This window comes from Amborella trichopoda, chromosome 12 (assembly GCF_054954075.1).
Source record: "Amborella trichopoda isolate Santa Cruz 75 chromosome 12, AtrichopodaSantaCruz75HAP2 v2.0, whole genome shotgun sequence".
Taxonomy (NCBI): Eukaryota; Viridiplantae; Streptophyta; class Magnoliopsida; order Amborellales; family Amborellaceae; genus Amborella; species Amborella trichopoda.
The window spans coordinates 30,508,386-30,525,820 of NC_142347.1; the positions used below are offsets into that span (position 1 = coordinate 30,508,386).

At 35.1% G+C, this 17,435-nt stretch overlaps 1 protein-coding gene across 1 annotated transcript; it reads left to right on the plus strand.

The window, feature by feature from the left end:
• Nucleotides 1-7,675: 7,675 nt before the first annotated feature.
• MCM5 (Minichromosome maintenance (MCM2/3/5) family protein) lies at nucleotides 7,676-16,754 on the plus strand. Its single transcript, XM_006848696.4, has 19 exons — nucleotides 7,676-7,963; nucleotides 8,093-8,207; nucleotides 8,302-8,436; nucleotides 9,075-9,254; nucleotides 9,548-9,646; nucleotides 10,803-10,936; nucleotides 11,015-11,120; nucleotides 11,397-11,531; nucleotides 11,611-11,688; nucleotides 13,166-13,270; nucleotides 13,808-13,899; nucleotides 14,025-14,157; nucleotides 14,356-14,451; nucleotides 14,536-14,627; nucleotides 14,867-14,957; nucleotides 15,032-15,141; nucleotides 15,845-15,965; nucleotides 16,093-16,194; nucleotides 16,449-16,754. The coding sequence occupies exons 1-19, from the start codon at nucleotides 7,806-7,808 to the stop codon at nucleotides 16,530-16,532; spliced, it is 2,166 nt and encodes a 721-aa protein (XP_006848759.1). The 5' UTR covers nucleotides 7,676-7,805; the 3' UTR covers nucleotides 16,533-16,754.
• The last annotated feature ends 681 nt before the right edge of the window (nucleotides 16,755-17,435 follow it).

Here is a 17,435-nt window from a genome sequence, read left to right on the forward strand (position 1 = left end):
AGTTAGTCCAAGAAAAGCTCGTCTAATTCGTACGCATCGATCATTGTCGAGTGCTACAAAGTCATTGATACACTCAATGAGCTCGGCAATGGTTAAGCCTATACATATTTATAGAGCAGGCTGGAGGGATAGACAATGTCCCTTGTACACAAAAGGATATTCAAAATGAAATAGAAAACACTAAAAGAAAACCTAGAGGAGAAGATGGCAATTTAATTTTGCAATGGCTCTATAAAGAGTAGCAATCGAACCCATCATTTTTCTATAAATTGAGATTAGATGATGAAGACCACATTCGCAATATTTTATGGGTAGATTCTACATCTAGACTTTCCTACCAATGCTTTTCTGATGTGGTTACCTTTGATACCACATACAAGACAAATGTGTTTGGTATGCCCTTTGCACTTATGCTTGGTGTAAATCACCATTTTAGTACAACTTTCTTTGGATTTGCAGTCATATTTGACGAGAAGATAGAATCATTTATATGGGTATTTGAAAACTGGTTTGAAGCCATGGGTGGACGACAACCAGGCGTTATTCTCACTGATCAAGATTCTGCAATTTTATATGCAGTGAGGCAAGTACTTTACCAAAGTAAGTATCATTATTGTAAGTGATACATATTTACAAAAATCAAAGAAAAAATGTGTCATGTCTTGCGTATGCATCCTTCTTATTCAGATACCTTTCGAAAGTGTGTGGCTAGCCCAACTATTGAAGAATTTGAATTGGTTTGGAAATCAATGATTGATAATTATATAACCTGGAAGACAATGAATGGCTCAGTAGGCTTTATGGTTGTCGCATGCAGTGGGTTGACGCATTCTTGGTCGGCATGTTCACTGCTGGTATGACTTCTACTCAAAGGAGTGAAGGGATGAATTGTCACTTCAAGACGTACTTGTCACCCACAACAAGGTTGCACACATTATTAGAAGTAGTTGCAAAAGTCAAAGATAAGAAGGTGCGAAAAGAGAGGGAAAATTACTTGAAAGATATTCAAACTACTCCAGTATTGCAAACAACTACTTTCATTGAATTACATACATCAAAAAACTATACTCAAAAGATTTTAAAGATATTTGGTGAAGAGGTGGGTAATTGCTTTAATTTTACGAGGGAGATAGTTGAAGATAATGGACAGCTTGCTACCTTTAAGGTGGCTATCTTGAGGACCGGATCTAGATCATACTTAGTGAAATTCAATTGTCATGACAATTCCATTTCTTCCAGTTGTCACTTCTTTGATAGAATGGGCATTTTTTGCAGGCATGTACTGAATATTTTTATGGTAAAAGATGTGTTTGAAATCCCTCCACAATATATAATGAAGCGTTGGACCAAGAATGTAAAGAAGAGAGTTTTTCTTGATGACATTGAGGAACAAATTCAAGTAACATCTAAACTACCAAGCTCCATGAGATATAATGAGATTATGTAGGCAAGTTGATCCTTTGCTGAGCGTGCTTCACATAGTACAGAGGGCTATGAGTTTGTAATGTCCATAATACAAAATTGAATTCGTCAGTTTAATAAAAAGTTTGTGTGCAATAGAGGTCCATAGGATAATGCAATAAGCCATGTCAATGAAGATGACAATTATTCTAGTAGTAGTAACACACCAAGTGGAAGTAACCATTTCCACAACGTCCTTAAACCTACACGAGCACTGACAAAGGGACGACCCGCCACTAAAAGACTGAAAGCCTGTTCTGAGGGATGGAAGTCGAAGGCAAAACAAAGGAAATGTGCAGTTTGCAATGGTAATGGTCATGACAAAAGGAATTGTTTATCGTTTGTTTGTGATAAGTACAACTGCATACTTTTACAAGGCTAAGGATAACTACTTCAATTGAAATGCTAACATATGAATTTATCTTCTTCTTACAGGGCTAAGGGCAAAATACATCGTAATCTTTTGACCCATAAGAAGGCAGTAGATGTGCTACAATGGTAAGTTCATCTTTTTAAATTCAATTGGAAACATTTTTATATGCAAGTAAGTTCTTATTTGTAATTTTATTCGGAACACTATTGTCACTCATAATGCATTTTATGCCTCTGACAGAGAAGACAAATTCATATGGAAGTACTTCAAAGGAGGGGGCTATGTTGCTACAGGGATACAAATTTTATGTCTCAGACATTGTATGTGTATATAAAATTCTAGTAGAGATACATTTCTCTCTCTCTCTCTCTCTCTCTATATATATATATATATATATATATATATATATATATATATATATATATATACACACACACATTTATATATCATTTGGCATAACGGTCATTGCGTTATTGATGTCTTTATTCTGATAAATGGAAGAAACAAATGGTTTTTGGTAAACTAGGGGATTAATGAATCATAATTCTAGTAGTCATTGCAGTGAATCGTGTCAATGAAACATAATTGTATCAGTCATTGCAGTGGAACTGAAATAATATTTCATTCTTGGCAACTTAGGGGATTAATATTGTATTTTATGAGTATTTCCATGATGTCTGAATAATTATCAGTTTTTTTGCTAAGCAAATTGATTGGGCAAACTTTTACAATGTGAGATGCTCAAAATTACCTTAATGTTTTTACTTTTCTAGCTGCTTATGGTAACATAACTCTCTCTCTCTCTCTCTCTCTCTCTCTCTCAATTTTTCCATTTGTCTAATCTTGTTTGACCTTTTTCACAAGGCAGAATACATTAACATATAATCATGAAACATTCTATTTGACTGTAAGCATGATGTGGGTTATTAAACAGGTTCAAAAGTTGGTGAAGATGGGGTTTCCAGAGAGCAAGGTGCGAACTGCATTAGAAAACTGTGGAGGAGATGAAAACTTGGCTCTAGAAAAGTTCTGCTGAAATGGAAAGCTTCTAAATGTATTATGGGAACATGTGAAAAGTTGCTCGAACTTTCTTATATATGAAGATGCTTTAAATGTTATTAGTTGTTTTGAAATTATGTAGAATAGCTTTTGTTTATCCCCACCTAGATTGCAACTCCACCGCAAAATTGAGTGGCATATGATAAGATACTCTAAATGTTATTGGTTATTTTCAATATATTGGAGAGAATGTTATTGATGTTCAAATTATTTGCCTTGAAAAACATTTTGTGCGCATTCATCACTTGGTACCTTTGTAACCAACATTGTTTTTCTGGTTGAATTATAACTGAGGATGTGTGTGTGAGAGTGAAAGCCTTATACATATGCTTTTTATGTTATTTTATTTTTTCTTTTTTGTGTACAATTTGGATAATTTGGAGTGCTTTTTCAGTCTTATACACATGCTATAATCACAAAAGTTGTGAACCCACATGCACTCGCTTGAATTATACTTTTGAGAGAACATCACTCTTACTGTTAAGCTAGGGCTTAAAAGTGTGTTTGTGTGGACAATTTGGAGTGAGCATTTTTCCACCCCAATTGCCTGATCAATACATTTGTAATATAATGTTTTAGAAGAAGCAGTACTCCACTAGCTGAGATCTTGCCTAGAATCTCTCTCTCGCCCTCACTCTCTATCTCTCGCTCTCAAAAGTTTGTACATGAACTCAGGCCCGAACAGTTGTGACAATCCCAAACTCTATACCTCACCAAAGCTACAAATAAATAATGAAAACAGGTATTCCAAAAAACAACAATAAGCAAATCATGGAAGTAAGGGATATGTAAATGATGGCAGCAGTATACACTCATCGCTATTGAAGTAAATCTTTTGTGGGAACGCCCAACCTTGTTTGAAAGTGAATGTTTGTTTAATCTGGGACTCCTTGGTTCTCACTAGGGAGACTTGAAGTTAATGAAAAGGGACCAGGTAATTTGTTACTTGAAGCCATGTCATTGCTTGTGTGGTATCACCAAATACTGTTTCTTGTCACTTTGTAGGTCTATCTGGCGTTTTCACCATTCAAACCACTTAAGAATATATGATTTGTGTGTGTGTGAGAGAGAGAGAGAGAGAGAGATTCAAACCACTTAAGAATATATGATACTTGAAAAGAGAGATTCAAACCATTTAAAAATATCTGAATTGAACATTAATATACAAATAAACTAAATTGAACATTGTTCTTTCATAAAAAATAGAGAACGATAAGTGTATACAATTATAAATATATAGATACCATAAAGCATATACCCATTCTTTTTACAAAAAATAGGAGAGCAAACATAAATATCATAAATAAAATTACACATATGAGAATAATTTTTTGAAGGTCTGCTTTCTCATGGACCATAGCAACAGATTTGCACTTCTCTTTTTCAGATAAAGATGCATTTACTCCATCAGCAACACAAGCATCTGACTTCTGAGACACGAACCTTTGAACCACAGGTTTCCTATCTTCACCTAGAATTTCATCACACCATTCTAGATAGCCGCATCCAGTATCATTCTGGTGATTAATATGATAAGATAAATGAGTGTTAGATATATGCTTACAAATGAATACCAATATACTTCTACATTATATCAACGAATAAATCACATACCTTCCAATTAGACCATTTATAAAAATGCCTATTGTAGTTATCATGTGTCTTTGCTATAAACACACGCATCCGACCATATCCTGGTTTGCGTTTACAAATCCTTGGAGCGAATTGGTTGTCGAGATCCATTCTATAAAGAAGTCATAATGAATATATTAAAAAAATCATCACAAACATTCTTAATCCATTTATCTAAGATGGTTAACAATGGGTAACGAACTTAATAGATATAATTAAATTCATCAGGAAGAAGGAAAGACTAAGAAAATGAGTGTAAGACACGAAATAAAAACAAACCTCGAAATTAATGAATAAGGGTTCCACAGTGCCTCAATTGGTTCTCGAAGAATATCAACGAGTATATGTTATGCCTATCTCCAAACCATTAAATTTTCTAGAAAGTAAACAATAAATAACAACATTCACACAGATGTTCTCCATAAAAAACCACAATCAATACAAAAATATTGATAAAAGTAAAACTTTTGGTGTTTTTTGTGGGACTTCTTACCTTTAGTTGTTATAAAAACAGCTATTGTTAGGGAGACAAAGGGGACTAGAAGATAGTAAGAAGAATCAAATAGGATGAGGTGAATTCAAGCAAACACGAAATGTCCCAAAATCTAAATGTTGGTACAATGTAGGAGATATGGTGTCAATAAAAGAAGAACAACAGCCTTGTTCAGTAGGCCAATATCTTCCTGTTGTCTTGATGGAGGTGGAAGCTATCAGCTTATCAGAAACTGTGGCTTGGAAGATTGCTTACAGCACAAAATCGGGAAACTCTGATGATTATTGCCATTTTCAACTTTCAACTGCATTCCTTAAGGTACCACATGAGAATGATACAATACGAGTCAAGAAATGGGGGGTTTCTCTTTCCCTGAAAAAAGGAAATTCTTTTGGAATGATGGCTGGGCGGAAAATTCCTGGATTAGGAATTTTTGTGGGTTGGTCTCTGGCAACCTGCAAAGCCATGTAAAAGGTTAATAGAAATGAATGGGGCATCAGAGGGTAACTCTTCTAATTTCACACACGCTTAACTGCGTGATCACCCTCATAGTCAGTGCCTATGAATGTGAGAGTGGAGCAGTAGAACTTCAGAATATCTGCCCTTTACTCTTGTGTGGTTCATTAATTTTGAAACCCCCTAAATGTAATGAGTCAGAATATCTTGTAGAGCAATTCATATTTGAATTCTCTTTTGAAATATGGGCTACCTGATCAGATTAGAATCAGACATAACAATCAATAGTCAGATTTGAAATTGTCACTGAAGTCGCTTTTGTTGTTTCTGTAAATTTCACAAACGCAAGTACCCTTTCAAACCCCATAAAAAAAACTCACAATTGAATCCAACCTGTTTGTTTCTCCATATTGTGGAGCACATGTGTAACTTTCCCAAACACAATGCTTTTTGCTAACTTTTTCGTATTTCAATAATATCAAATATGTCAAATGCATGAAAAACAAAAGCACTATAATAACAGTAATGAGGAAAATAAAAAACAAGGCTTATCATAACAAGGCTCATAGAAGTGACCCCGTCAATGGTTTGTTGAACTCAACAAGTTTGACTCAGACATAACAATCAATAGTCATATTAGAAATTGACACTGAAATCACTTTTCTTGTTTTTGTAAATTTCATAAACGCAAGTACCCTTTCAAACCCCAAAAAAAATTCATAATTGAATCCAACCTGTTTCTTTCTCCATATCGTGGAGCACATGTTGGACTTTTCCAAACACAATGCTTTTTGTTAACCTTTTCGTATTTCAACAATAACAAATATATCAAATGCATGAAAAACAAAAGCACTATTGAAAAAAGTGGTCTATGCAAGAGATTTACAAACTGAGAAAGAAAAAATTTAATTATACAATATCTAACCAAGTTACTTGCCCTGCACTCACAAATATACAATCACACCAATTCATTGTGCTTGTGTATGCTAAATATAACACAACCTTCTCCATAATAGGTATATAATAGGTATAATAAGTCGCTTTGTTATAGATCTACTCGATCTACACTATTTTTTAATTTTAAAATTTATAATGAGGGTGAATATGGATTATCAAGGCCTCATATGGTTCCGATACCATAACTATATCTTTTGGCTTTATAATGAGGGCTGAATATGGATTTTCAAGCTCTTGTATGGTTTTTGACACCATAACTATATCTTTTGGCAAAATTAAGATGTACGCTATGCTTTTATAGATATGCTAGATTTGCATTATTTTTTAATTTAAAATTTTATAATGAGGGTTGAATATGGATTTTAAGCTCTCATATGGTTTCTGACACCATAACTATATCTTTTGGTTGTATAATGAGGGCTGAGCATGGACTTTCAAACCCTTATACGGTTTCCAAAACCAAACTATATCTGGTGACAAAATTTAGAGGTACGCTATACTTTTATAGAAATATATCTTGTGACAAAATTTAGAGATACACTATAATTTTAGAGGATAAGGTGGGCACTGTACACAAACATTTTTTTTTGAGTAATTCAATGTGGAGGACAGGCTTTACCCACAACGTGTAATTGAAGTATAAAGTGTGCTACCACCACGACCTCAATCCCTTTCCTGCACTATGTACAATCCCACCCATAAAATATTGCATATATCTTGTAAAGAACAAAAAAACTATGTTTTTTGAAAATTTTGAAAGAATTTCATTGACAATCAAGGGTGAAATCAACAAAATATTTAGCCAATCAATGAATTAGGGTGGAGAAAGGGTGGAAATTAGATAGAAAATCTCGCCCTAAAATGATCTAATCATGAAATTTATCATTCAGAACGAGGTTAATACAGCAAAAAATCGAATCAAAACAATAGAAAAAGGACAGAAAAAGAAAAGTCATAAATTGCAGCATGAACAATGAATCGTCTAAATCTAGGAGGGACTTGGATCGATTACCATCAGATCCCAAAATTTCAAATCCAGGATGTCCGCCAAGTACGGTTCTTTAGGTATAGTACTTGCGAGAGTAATCCTACAGTACGATCCGTGTGAATACACTACAGTGAATGGACAATATGCTCCAGCCGGAGCATGTAATCACCATGTTCCCGCCAATTGTTTCCCGCCAATGCATCCACTGATCCACACCGTCCGATATATTCTCCCTTCCCTTCCAAAAACCCCTTCTGTCTCTGTAACCCTCAGCCCGCCAGTTTCCTCTTTTCAAAGTGATACTCTTCTGTCTCAGAGTGCATTTCCCCTAATTTTCTCTCTGCCTCTTGACATCCAGAAGAAAGAAGCAAAGCAGAGAGAAAACTATGTCAGGTTGGGACGAGGGTGCAGTATTTTACAGTGACCAAGCCCAGTTTCCGAGAGGTGACCCCGATCATGGCTCCGTCACTCGCCACTCTGCTCTCAGAAAGTTCAAAGAGTTCATTCGAGGCTTCACCGGCCTCAAGGGTGACTTCCCTTACAGGTTACGCCTCGATGCTCGGTTACTTTTTTTCTTTTTTTTTTTCTGCTTTTTTAGGGTTTCAGTTTCAATATTAGATCCATCTGGCTTACGGAAACGATAAATGTTATAGTCCATGTGCTTTCCTCTCAGAGAAATGCTTGTCCACAATTCAAACTATCTTCCTGTGGCCATGGAAGATTTGGACTCTTTTGATGCGGAACTCTCTGATAAAATACGCAAGCTCCCTGCTGATTATTTGCCACTGGTAAGCACAACTGTCTGCATTGAAAAATTGAGAACATTAGGTTTTTTTTTGGTTTGGATAGACAATGTTTGCTCTTGTTTTATTTGTGTGGCAGTTTGAAACAGCAGCTGCAGAGGTGCTTGCTAGTTTGCGATTGAAAGTGGACGGCCAAACAGAGGACTCCGTAACTGAGGAGGTGCAGGTCTTGCTTTCTTCGAAGGAGAATCCTATCTCAATGAGATCACTAGGGGTCAGTGTACATTACTTCAGTTCTCTCTCTAGAAACACTGTGGTTTGCTGGACTGCTTTATTGGGGTTTTCCTGAATTCATGATGTGATTATAAAGGAGCATCTTGATATTTTTTTTATTTTCCTCCTGAAAAACCTATGGTGGGGCCTTTCTTGTTGGTTTTATTTTTATCTATTTAATCAAGGATGGGGTTTGTATAGGGCTTAGGCTCTAAACAATCAAATTAGAGCCTACCTTCAAATAGTGTCGAGAAATGTGGTTTCAATATTGGAAATCTTTGTGATAACCTTAAAATATATTTTTATGTTTATTTATAGAATTTAAAGCTTCAAAAATAGTGTAGATCAACATATCTATGAAAACTTAAAAATCTTGAAAATTGACGGTCCAAAAGTGCGTTACAAAATAAACTATTTCCAAAACTTGGAATCCATTTTTTTCTCATGTCCATACTTCTTAATGTCGAGATGATCAATTTGAAGATATTTGGGCATCAAAACAACCTCTTCTAGTGAAAATTTTGAGGTAGGCTCAAATTTGATTGTTCAGAGCCTCGGCTCTATATAAACTTTTCCCTTTAATCAATGATATGACTTGTGAATAAAGAGTATCATGGGTGTTGCTTTGCTTTTGATTAGGCTGAGTATATATCGAAGCTTGTGAAGATTTCTGGGATCACTATTGCAGCTTCTCGAACAAAGGCTAAAGCTACTTATGTAACACTGATGTGTAGAAACTGTAAGAATGTAAAGTCTATACCATGTAGGCCAGGACTTGGTGGTGCCATCGTGCCCCGTTCTTGTGACCATGTCGCTCAGGTGATATGTTTTTTAACTTTCCTATTTTTATTATATCCATCTGCATAAATTTCCATCAATTTCATTTTTTATTTTTTAATTCTTTTACTAGCATTTTGGGTTCTTTTAGTTGAGTTGTAGCCTCTGCTTTTTTTGTATTTATGCAATTGGAAGAGCTTTTAATAAACACATTGTTGTTCCAAAGATTTCTTGCCAGACCTATATCACAGATATGCCCATCGATATAGGTTTTGACTTGAGTGCATTCAGCTTTATGTGTTTTCTGATGCTTTTATAACATTTGAGTATTGAAGCCTGGAGAGGAGCCTTGCCCTGTAGATCCATGGATCATGGTCCCAGACAAGAGCAAGTATGTTGATCAACAGACTTTGAAGTTGCAGGAGAACCCTGAAGTGAGTAATATTCTGAGATCTTCCAAGTTGAGTCTGTAATTTTGTTAGGTTTGAAAGTTAAATATCTTCCCTTGAATTTATTAAAATTCCACATGAGAATGAAAATATACATCCCAATGCATCCAAGGATGGAACAAATATTGTTCAGCCCATGGGGTAGTCTTTTCTGAAACATTTTTCTCTCCAACCGTTCCAAAATTTTAAACCCTTTTATACTTGCCTCAAAAATTGCAAATTTCCGACCATGTAATCAGAGACAATTCCTGGTTGTTGATTTACTCACTCATAACTGAACCATTAATGTGTTTGATTACTTAGTGGACTTGGTATTCTTTAAGCCTGTTCAGGAAATAGTAGATAAGACTTGTTCGATATTTGGATAAAAATTGAGGCAAAAAAAAAAAACCTCATTAAAGAAAAGCAACAATATAAATTCATATTGTTGCTTTTCTTTAATGAGGTTTTTTTTTTTTGTCTCAATTTTTATCCAAATATCGAACAAGTCTTATCTACTATTTCCGTCACTTATATTGAATGACTCTCTTGTTTCACGAATCCAGCCTGTCGCTTAGAGCATTTAAAATTTAATATATACCATGCATGAGCTTCTTAATATGTCTAAAAAAGTTTTGATTAAAACTGAATGATCATAGAAGAGATTTGTACCATTTCCTTGAGGTCTCATCAATTTCATGATTGTTATGTTTCATCCAATTAACCACAATAAACTCTAATTTGAAAAAGAAATGAAGCTACCAAGTACTTTAATTTTTAACTGAAAATAAGGATTGGTCAAAGAACTCTTTCTAAAGGAGTATGCCCAAGGATGCTGATTTTATCTTTAGCTCTTTCAAATGATGGTTGCTTTCCTGTAAACTACAATTCCTGTAGACAAGTTTCCAAGACAATGAGTTCCTATAACAAGGTGGAATTTCGGTGAACTTTTTGTATTACCTTATCTGAAGTTTCCTTGTCGACAAGCATAAAGTAGTGAACAGGAAAAATGCATGCAATAATCTGGTTTAGGTTTCAGAACACAGCTCTGTGTTTCATCAATGTTGTGTTGTGCCATGAAAATTATCATAATTGTATCATTTGGTTTCTTGTTGATTTATTTTTTTCCTCTGTTTATTTTTATGGATGTTTGCTATGGTAGGATGTCCCTACTGGGGAGCTGCCTCGCAACACGCTACTTTCTTTGGATCGCCACCTCGTTCAAACAATTGTGCCTGGCACAAGACTGACCATCATGGGAATTTACAGTATATATCAAGCAAGCGGCTCTGCTGTGTAAGATTTGTATGCAAGTTCATATTCGACTAATGCTTTATCACCAAAGACTCACATTTGAGGACTTGATTGGTGCAGCCAAAAAGGTGCAGTTGCAGTCAGACAGCCCTATATCAGAGTTGTAGGCATAGATCAAGACCATGATACAAACTCTGGAGGTCTTTCTTCCTTCACAGTAGATGAGGTATGTTGCGCCTGTATTTGATGAATACGGTGTTGTCCAGACTTATTTGTTACAACTTAGATCAATACATTATATTCTTTCTTTTAGTTTTTCACCCTTTTTCCATATAATCAATTATCTGATGAAAGGAAAGGATATGCTATTAGAATTTCGTCCTACAATTCTTATTCGGGCACCTAAGTAAAAGAAATCGCTATTTTTAATTTAACTAAACATTTGCTTTTTTTTAGAATTAAATCTGTTTTATCAATGACAAATTGACTCTTGGGTATGTAGAAAAAAGAATTTCTAGAATTTGCTCAAAGGCGAGACTCCTATGCGAGGATCTGCTCTATGATTGCACCTTCCATATTCGGTCATGACAATGTGAAGAAAGCCATAGCTTGCCTCTTATTTGGAGGGTCAAGGAAGGTACATTGACCTTGTTTTTAGGATTTCACAGGGAGATTATATTTTTGTCATTTCATTTAACTTTCATTGGCATATGCAGAAATTGCCGGATGGGGTGAGATTAAGAGGAGACATTAATGTTCTACTTCTTGGAGATCCATCTACTGCAAAATCGCAGGTCTGTATTACAGTTAAAATAACGAAATATACTAGCTTTAATTGGATATTCAGGCATGATATGTGCACTAATTTTTTTCTTTAATAGAGCTTGGGCTTATTCAGATATCATCTAAACAGTTTCCCAGCTAAAAACAAGGTGTTTGTGCAGGTCACAAGTTCATGAGTCAGCATTACCATGTTCCAGAGAATGTTACAGAAATAAATGCATAGGCATTCTTTCAATTTTCTATTGTTGTGCTAATAGGTTTCAGATTAATATTACGTGGAAGCACTCTTGGTGATCTTCTCATCATTCAGGCTTTCCATGATTGATGAACTGAAGTAATAACTTTTTGTATAGTTAGTAGGCTTTTTCAGATTAATATTACTTGGAAGCACTCTTGGTGATCTTCTCATCATTCGGGCTTTCCATGATTGATGAACTGAAGTAATATCTTCTTGTATGGTTAGTAGGCTTTTCAAAGGATAGATTACTTCCTGGCCAATTTGCCATAAATTCTACCAGTTCCTATCAATGAATTATAAAGGTAAAATGGGCCGTTACTTCTGTGAAGGGAGACATCATGGTGACAATTAAAATGGACAACTTGATCTTTTCTTTCTAAAATGCTGCCTAATCATATTAGGTGCTTGTAAACTGAAAGACAGACACCTCTCACGGATCTGATAAAAAACATGTGAACTAAAAGACAGACCACCTCTCAGGACTATCAGATCCGTCCATCTAAATAGAAAATAATCTGATTACTCCAATAACATATTCTTAACTACAAAAAGCACTCAAACCTACTCCTTTGTTGATCAAACAAATTGCTATCATTAGAAATATTACATGTCTGTGAAATTTTATCAAACAAATAACCAGCTCCGCAAAGGAATCTTTGTCCCTTCATACTCATTACTTTCATTTTATAGTATAAAATGGTATTTATGAAATTACAATATGTGCAAACTTGATTATTGATTCCCAAAAGGAAGGTAACCGAGCAACAATTGAATTGCATCTAACTACTGGAATGTAACAGTGGTAGACTTTCCCAAGTGGGTGTATGTTCCGTTGTGGGTGCATGTTTCGTTGTGGGTGCTATCTTGAAGTTGTTGGCTCAAATTGTTAGTCCTCTATGACTCCATGTCTAGCACACATCATGTTGGATGGATAAAGGATCATTGTGATGTCGCGTTGCTTGTTTAAGGAAATATGAATTGCAATTTACTGAACATATGTAGTGCATATTGACTAAATTGCTCATGTTTTAGCTGTCTTCAAACTTTTTTCTGGCCTAAGCTATTTGTCTTTTTTTTCTTTTTTTGTTTCTTTATTAACTTTTTTTCTTTGATTAACATTTAATTTCTGCTTTTGTGTGTTATATATTAGTCCCTTGTTTTTTTTTTCAGATGAAGCTTTCCTATGGTCCTTGGAACATTCTGATGAACCTTGAGATAACTCATATATTATGAATTTCTTGCTCTTTCAGTTTCTCAAGTTCGTTGAGAAGACTGCTCCTATTGCTGTTTATACTTCTGGAAAAGGTTCATCTGCTGCTGGTCTTACTGCTTCTGTTATTCGTGACAGCAGCTCGGTAGATTCCTAAACTTTATTAATCAGAATATCGAGTATGTTCAGTAGCAAAACTGTTGTTGAATTCACCTTGTCAGTTCCATTTTTTGGCTGAAATAAAACACTTCAGTGATTATTCAATGAAACATTAGGATTTTTGAGAAAAAAAAAAAGATCTTGAAAAGGTAGAGGAAAAATAAATATTGGCCAAATTTATTTCAAAATTAGATTGACCAAATCATTTGTTTTTTACATGGAACTGAAGCACCCAACCTTCTGAACCATCTCAAAAGAAAAATGGCTTTATTCAGCCAATTCTGTTGGGAAAATGGGTTCCATTGTTCTAAAATGCTTTTGTTAGTTGTTTCCCTTCGGTCTATGACAAGTACAAAATGTTTCAGCTGAATCTGGCTGAAATCAAATATGTTGTCTGGGTTTCTTGAGTTTTATTCCTTCTTTGATTTGCTTACTCACTTGGGTTCTGTAGTTGATTTTGGAATACATTTTTACCTTTAGGTTCCTTTTTTTTTTAATCTTCTTTCTTTTTTCCTTTTTGCAGCGGGAATTTTATCTTGAAGGAGGTGCCATGGTGTTGGCAGATGGTGGAGTTGTTTGTATTGATGAGTTTGACAAAATGAGAGTGGAAGACCGGTAATTTTTTTCTTGGCATTGATGATATTCCTCTCATGGTGTTTAAGTGCCTCATTTTATAAAATAACAATAGGACTTCTATTGGCTTCCTGAACTTAGGGCCCATGCTGATTTCTTTGTTGCAGAGTTGCCATCCATGAAGCCATGGAGCAACAAACCATATCCATTGCCAAAGCTGGAATAACAACTGTCCTTAACTCTAGAACATCTGTACTTGCTGCTGCTAACCCACCCTCTGGGCGTTATGATGATTTAAAGGTTTGCTTCTCAAAGATGACAAGTCTTTTCTTTTTTCTCTTTCCCATTTTTTTGTGATATCCATCTCTCCCTCCGTCCCCCCTCCCTTCCCGCTTCCCTCTCTCTCTCTCTCTCTCTCTCTCTCTCTCTCTCTCTCTCTCTCTCTCTAGACACTCACACAGTTGCACTTGATTACTGAGTGTACTTCTCTCTTATCAGTCTGCACAGGACAACATCGATTTGCAGACAACTATTCTATCCCGCTTTGACTTAATCTTCATTGTGAAGGATGTCAGAAAGTATGACCAAGATAAGGTATCAAAATTTATCCACATTTTGCTAGTCAGGATAATTTCCTCTTGTTCTATTTTGTTGCTGATTCAGGCTCTACTGTTTCAGCTCATAGCTAGTCATATAATAAAAGTCCATGCGGGTGCTGGTATGGCCACTAAGGAATCCGATGTCTCAGACAAGGATAACTGGCTGAAGAGGTATCTCACTTTAGTATATATTCATCATATTATGTAAATCTCATAAATTTTATACATTGTATCATCATTCAATGTAAATCTTGTCAATTTTCTACTGTGTTTGTCACTGAGGGAAGGGGGGGGAGATTTTCTAATAATTCTATTAACTCTTTAACAGTTTAATGAGTTTATATTATAACTCTTTGAAAGTTTATCAATAGACAAAAAGGAAACCCTCTTATAAATTTCTTTATCTGCAGATTCATCCAGTACTGTCGCATGTTTTGCAAGCCTAGGTTATCTGATGCTGCTGCGAGCATGTTGCAGAACAAGTATTTAGAAATTAGACAAGTGAGTATTGTTTTTTCTATTGCATGCTACGATTTGAGAGCTCTTTACAGTCTGGGATATACTCTTGTTTCCAGAAAATAAGGCAACAAGCTCATGAAGCTGGTGCAGCTGCCCCAATACCAATTACTGTGAGGCAGTTGGAGGCTATAATTAGGATAAGCGAGTCCCTTGCAAAGATGAGACTGTAAGTGATGGTTCCACTAGAGTTCTGAGTTTTTAAATTTGACCACTTATGAGTTCTAAAAGCCTAAGATATATTGTACCTCCACTGATTGGTGATGTAATGGTTTTTATTTTATTGTGTTTTACCTTTCCATCTACACAGCTTAGGTTTTTAAAAATCAACTTAGATTTTGGGTTTTAAGGTTGAGATGTTTGATCTTGCTTTTCTGTTAAAGTGAAGTTGTTTGCTATACTTCTGGAGGCTTTAAGGGTTATGTAGAAAGTTTTCTTTCCTCCAAGAATTTCTAGAAAAATTGTTGGTTCAAATAGATAATTTATTTATTTATTTTTGGGTAAGTAATTTATTTTCATGTTTGCTCACTTAAAACTTGGTAAAGGTTCTTCCCAATCCAACTAAACTTATTCGTGGCATGGCCATAAAGGAAAAATGTCGTATGGTCCAGTGAATGATGGAAAGCATAATCCATTGGATCTATCACTGCCTGGTGAGATAGTTGATGGTGATGGAGAGATGTACTATAACTGGACATGATCTTATGGTGTGTCCAATTCTCTATCCATCATTGCCATCACAGAAGGTTATGACCCCAATGGTATATGTTTCGTAGTCCATTGGACCATAGGATACTTCCCTATGACCAAATATATGTATGTTCTCTACATCAATTACTCTATGCCCTTTATTTTTCGATTTGAAAATACAGATCCTCTGAGGCAACAGAGGAACATGTGGCGGAAGCTCTCCGACTCTTCAATGTTTCCACAATGGATGCAGCACGATCTGGAATCAGTGAACCTACTGATGAGATGAGAAAAGAGATACAGGTTCACATTTGCCCAATCAGAGCCCTATCAAACATCATTTCTTTATAAAACTAAATTGTCAATGGAAGCCCAACATATTAATGCTTATTTCAATTACTTTTGGCTTTTCGGGGGATTATGCAAATAGCAAGTGGAGACCCAGATAAGGAGGAGAATGGGAATTGGAAGCATTATGTCAGAGAGGCGGCTCATCGATGAACTCACACGAATGGGAATGAGCGAGTCTATTGTAAGTGACTGGCAAAATAGATTTTCATATTAGTACTTATGTCGTATAGTTCATGAGAAGCCTTTGATAATAAAAACTACAAGTCTGCTCATCATACCATCATCATATGTTTTCAAAATTTTCAATGTTGGATAAGTAACCAGGATTTCCTCAACCTTGTTTGAGCTTAATCAGGGGTGGATGTAGAGATAAGCATTGTCATACAATAGCATGCCAAAAGTAAACAGACTAATTTTAAGTGAAATGTAATGCAGATAAGAAGAGCCCTGCTGACTATGCACCAGAGAGATGAATTGGAGTACAAGAGAGAGAGACGCATAATTGTTCGCAAGGCTTAACCAACCTATCATAGAGCACCTGTGTCGGTCGTCTTTGATTGAATCCCAACTCATGACATGGCCTATTTCTTTGTCATTGGAACCATTGGTATTGGTTCCCAAAGGAAAGGCAGTGCAACCAAGTTGTTTGGATACGAGGCAACGTACATACTGTGGTTCTCACTTGCCATCTTTTGTAATATAACTTAAACTAGTGCTAATGGAATCTGGAAGTTATTATCATTGTTGTTGTTTAGGCTGTATTTAACTATTTGTTCAGTTATGCACCTTATCAGCCTCTCTCTCTCTCTCTCTCTCTCTCTCTCTCTCTCTCTCTCTCTCTATATATATATATATATATATATATATATATATATATATATATATATATATATATGTAAAAGTTATTATTATTGTTGTTGTTTAGGCTGTATTTAACTATTTGTTCAGTTATGCACCTTATCAGACCCCCTGGCCCCCTCCCTCTTCTATCTCTCTATATATATATATGTGGAAGATACTACAAAACGCTTATAGGCGGAAATGAACAGTGATTTCGCCTACTTTCATCACCATTCAAATTTCATTGTACGGTCACATTCGTTTGGTAGTGTTTCAATTTTTATTTTTTTAAATAATCGAAATGATTTGAAATTTGAAACGTATGTACATTTTAGTGAGGTGTATTTAATAAAAATATGAAAAAAATAAATTTTAAAATATAAATTCATTAAAATACTTTTATAAAATTATGGGGGTATTTTGATCAATTTATATGTTTTGAATTATTTTTTTTATATTTTTATTAGGTGCGTTGCATCAAAATGTACACACGTTTCAAATTTCAAGTAATTTAGATATATAGAAAAAAAATGAAAATTGAAATACTATCGGACAACTGCGAATGTGCAATGAAGTTTGGAT

Bases quoted from the DNA above. Each gene is read 5' to 3' on its own strand.
- MCM5 (XM_006848696.4), top strand. From the start codon at position 7,806: ATGTCAGGTTGGGACGAGGGTGCAGTATTTTACAGTGACCAAGCCCAG. The intron at 8,437-9,074 runs GTCAGTGTACAT...GCTTTTGATTAG, and splicing joins TCTCAATGAGATCACTAGGG to GCTGAGTATATATCGAAGCT. The intron at 9,255-9,547 runs GTGATATGTTTT...TGAGTATTGAAG, and splicing joins CTTGTGACCATGTCGCTCAG to CCTGGAGAGGAGCCTTGCCC.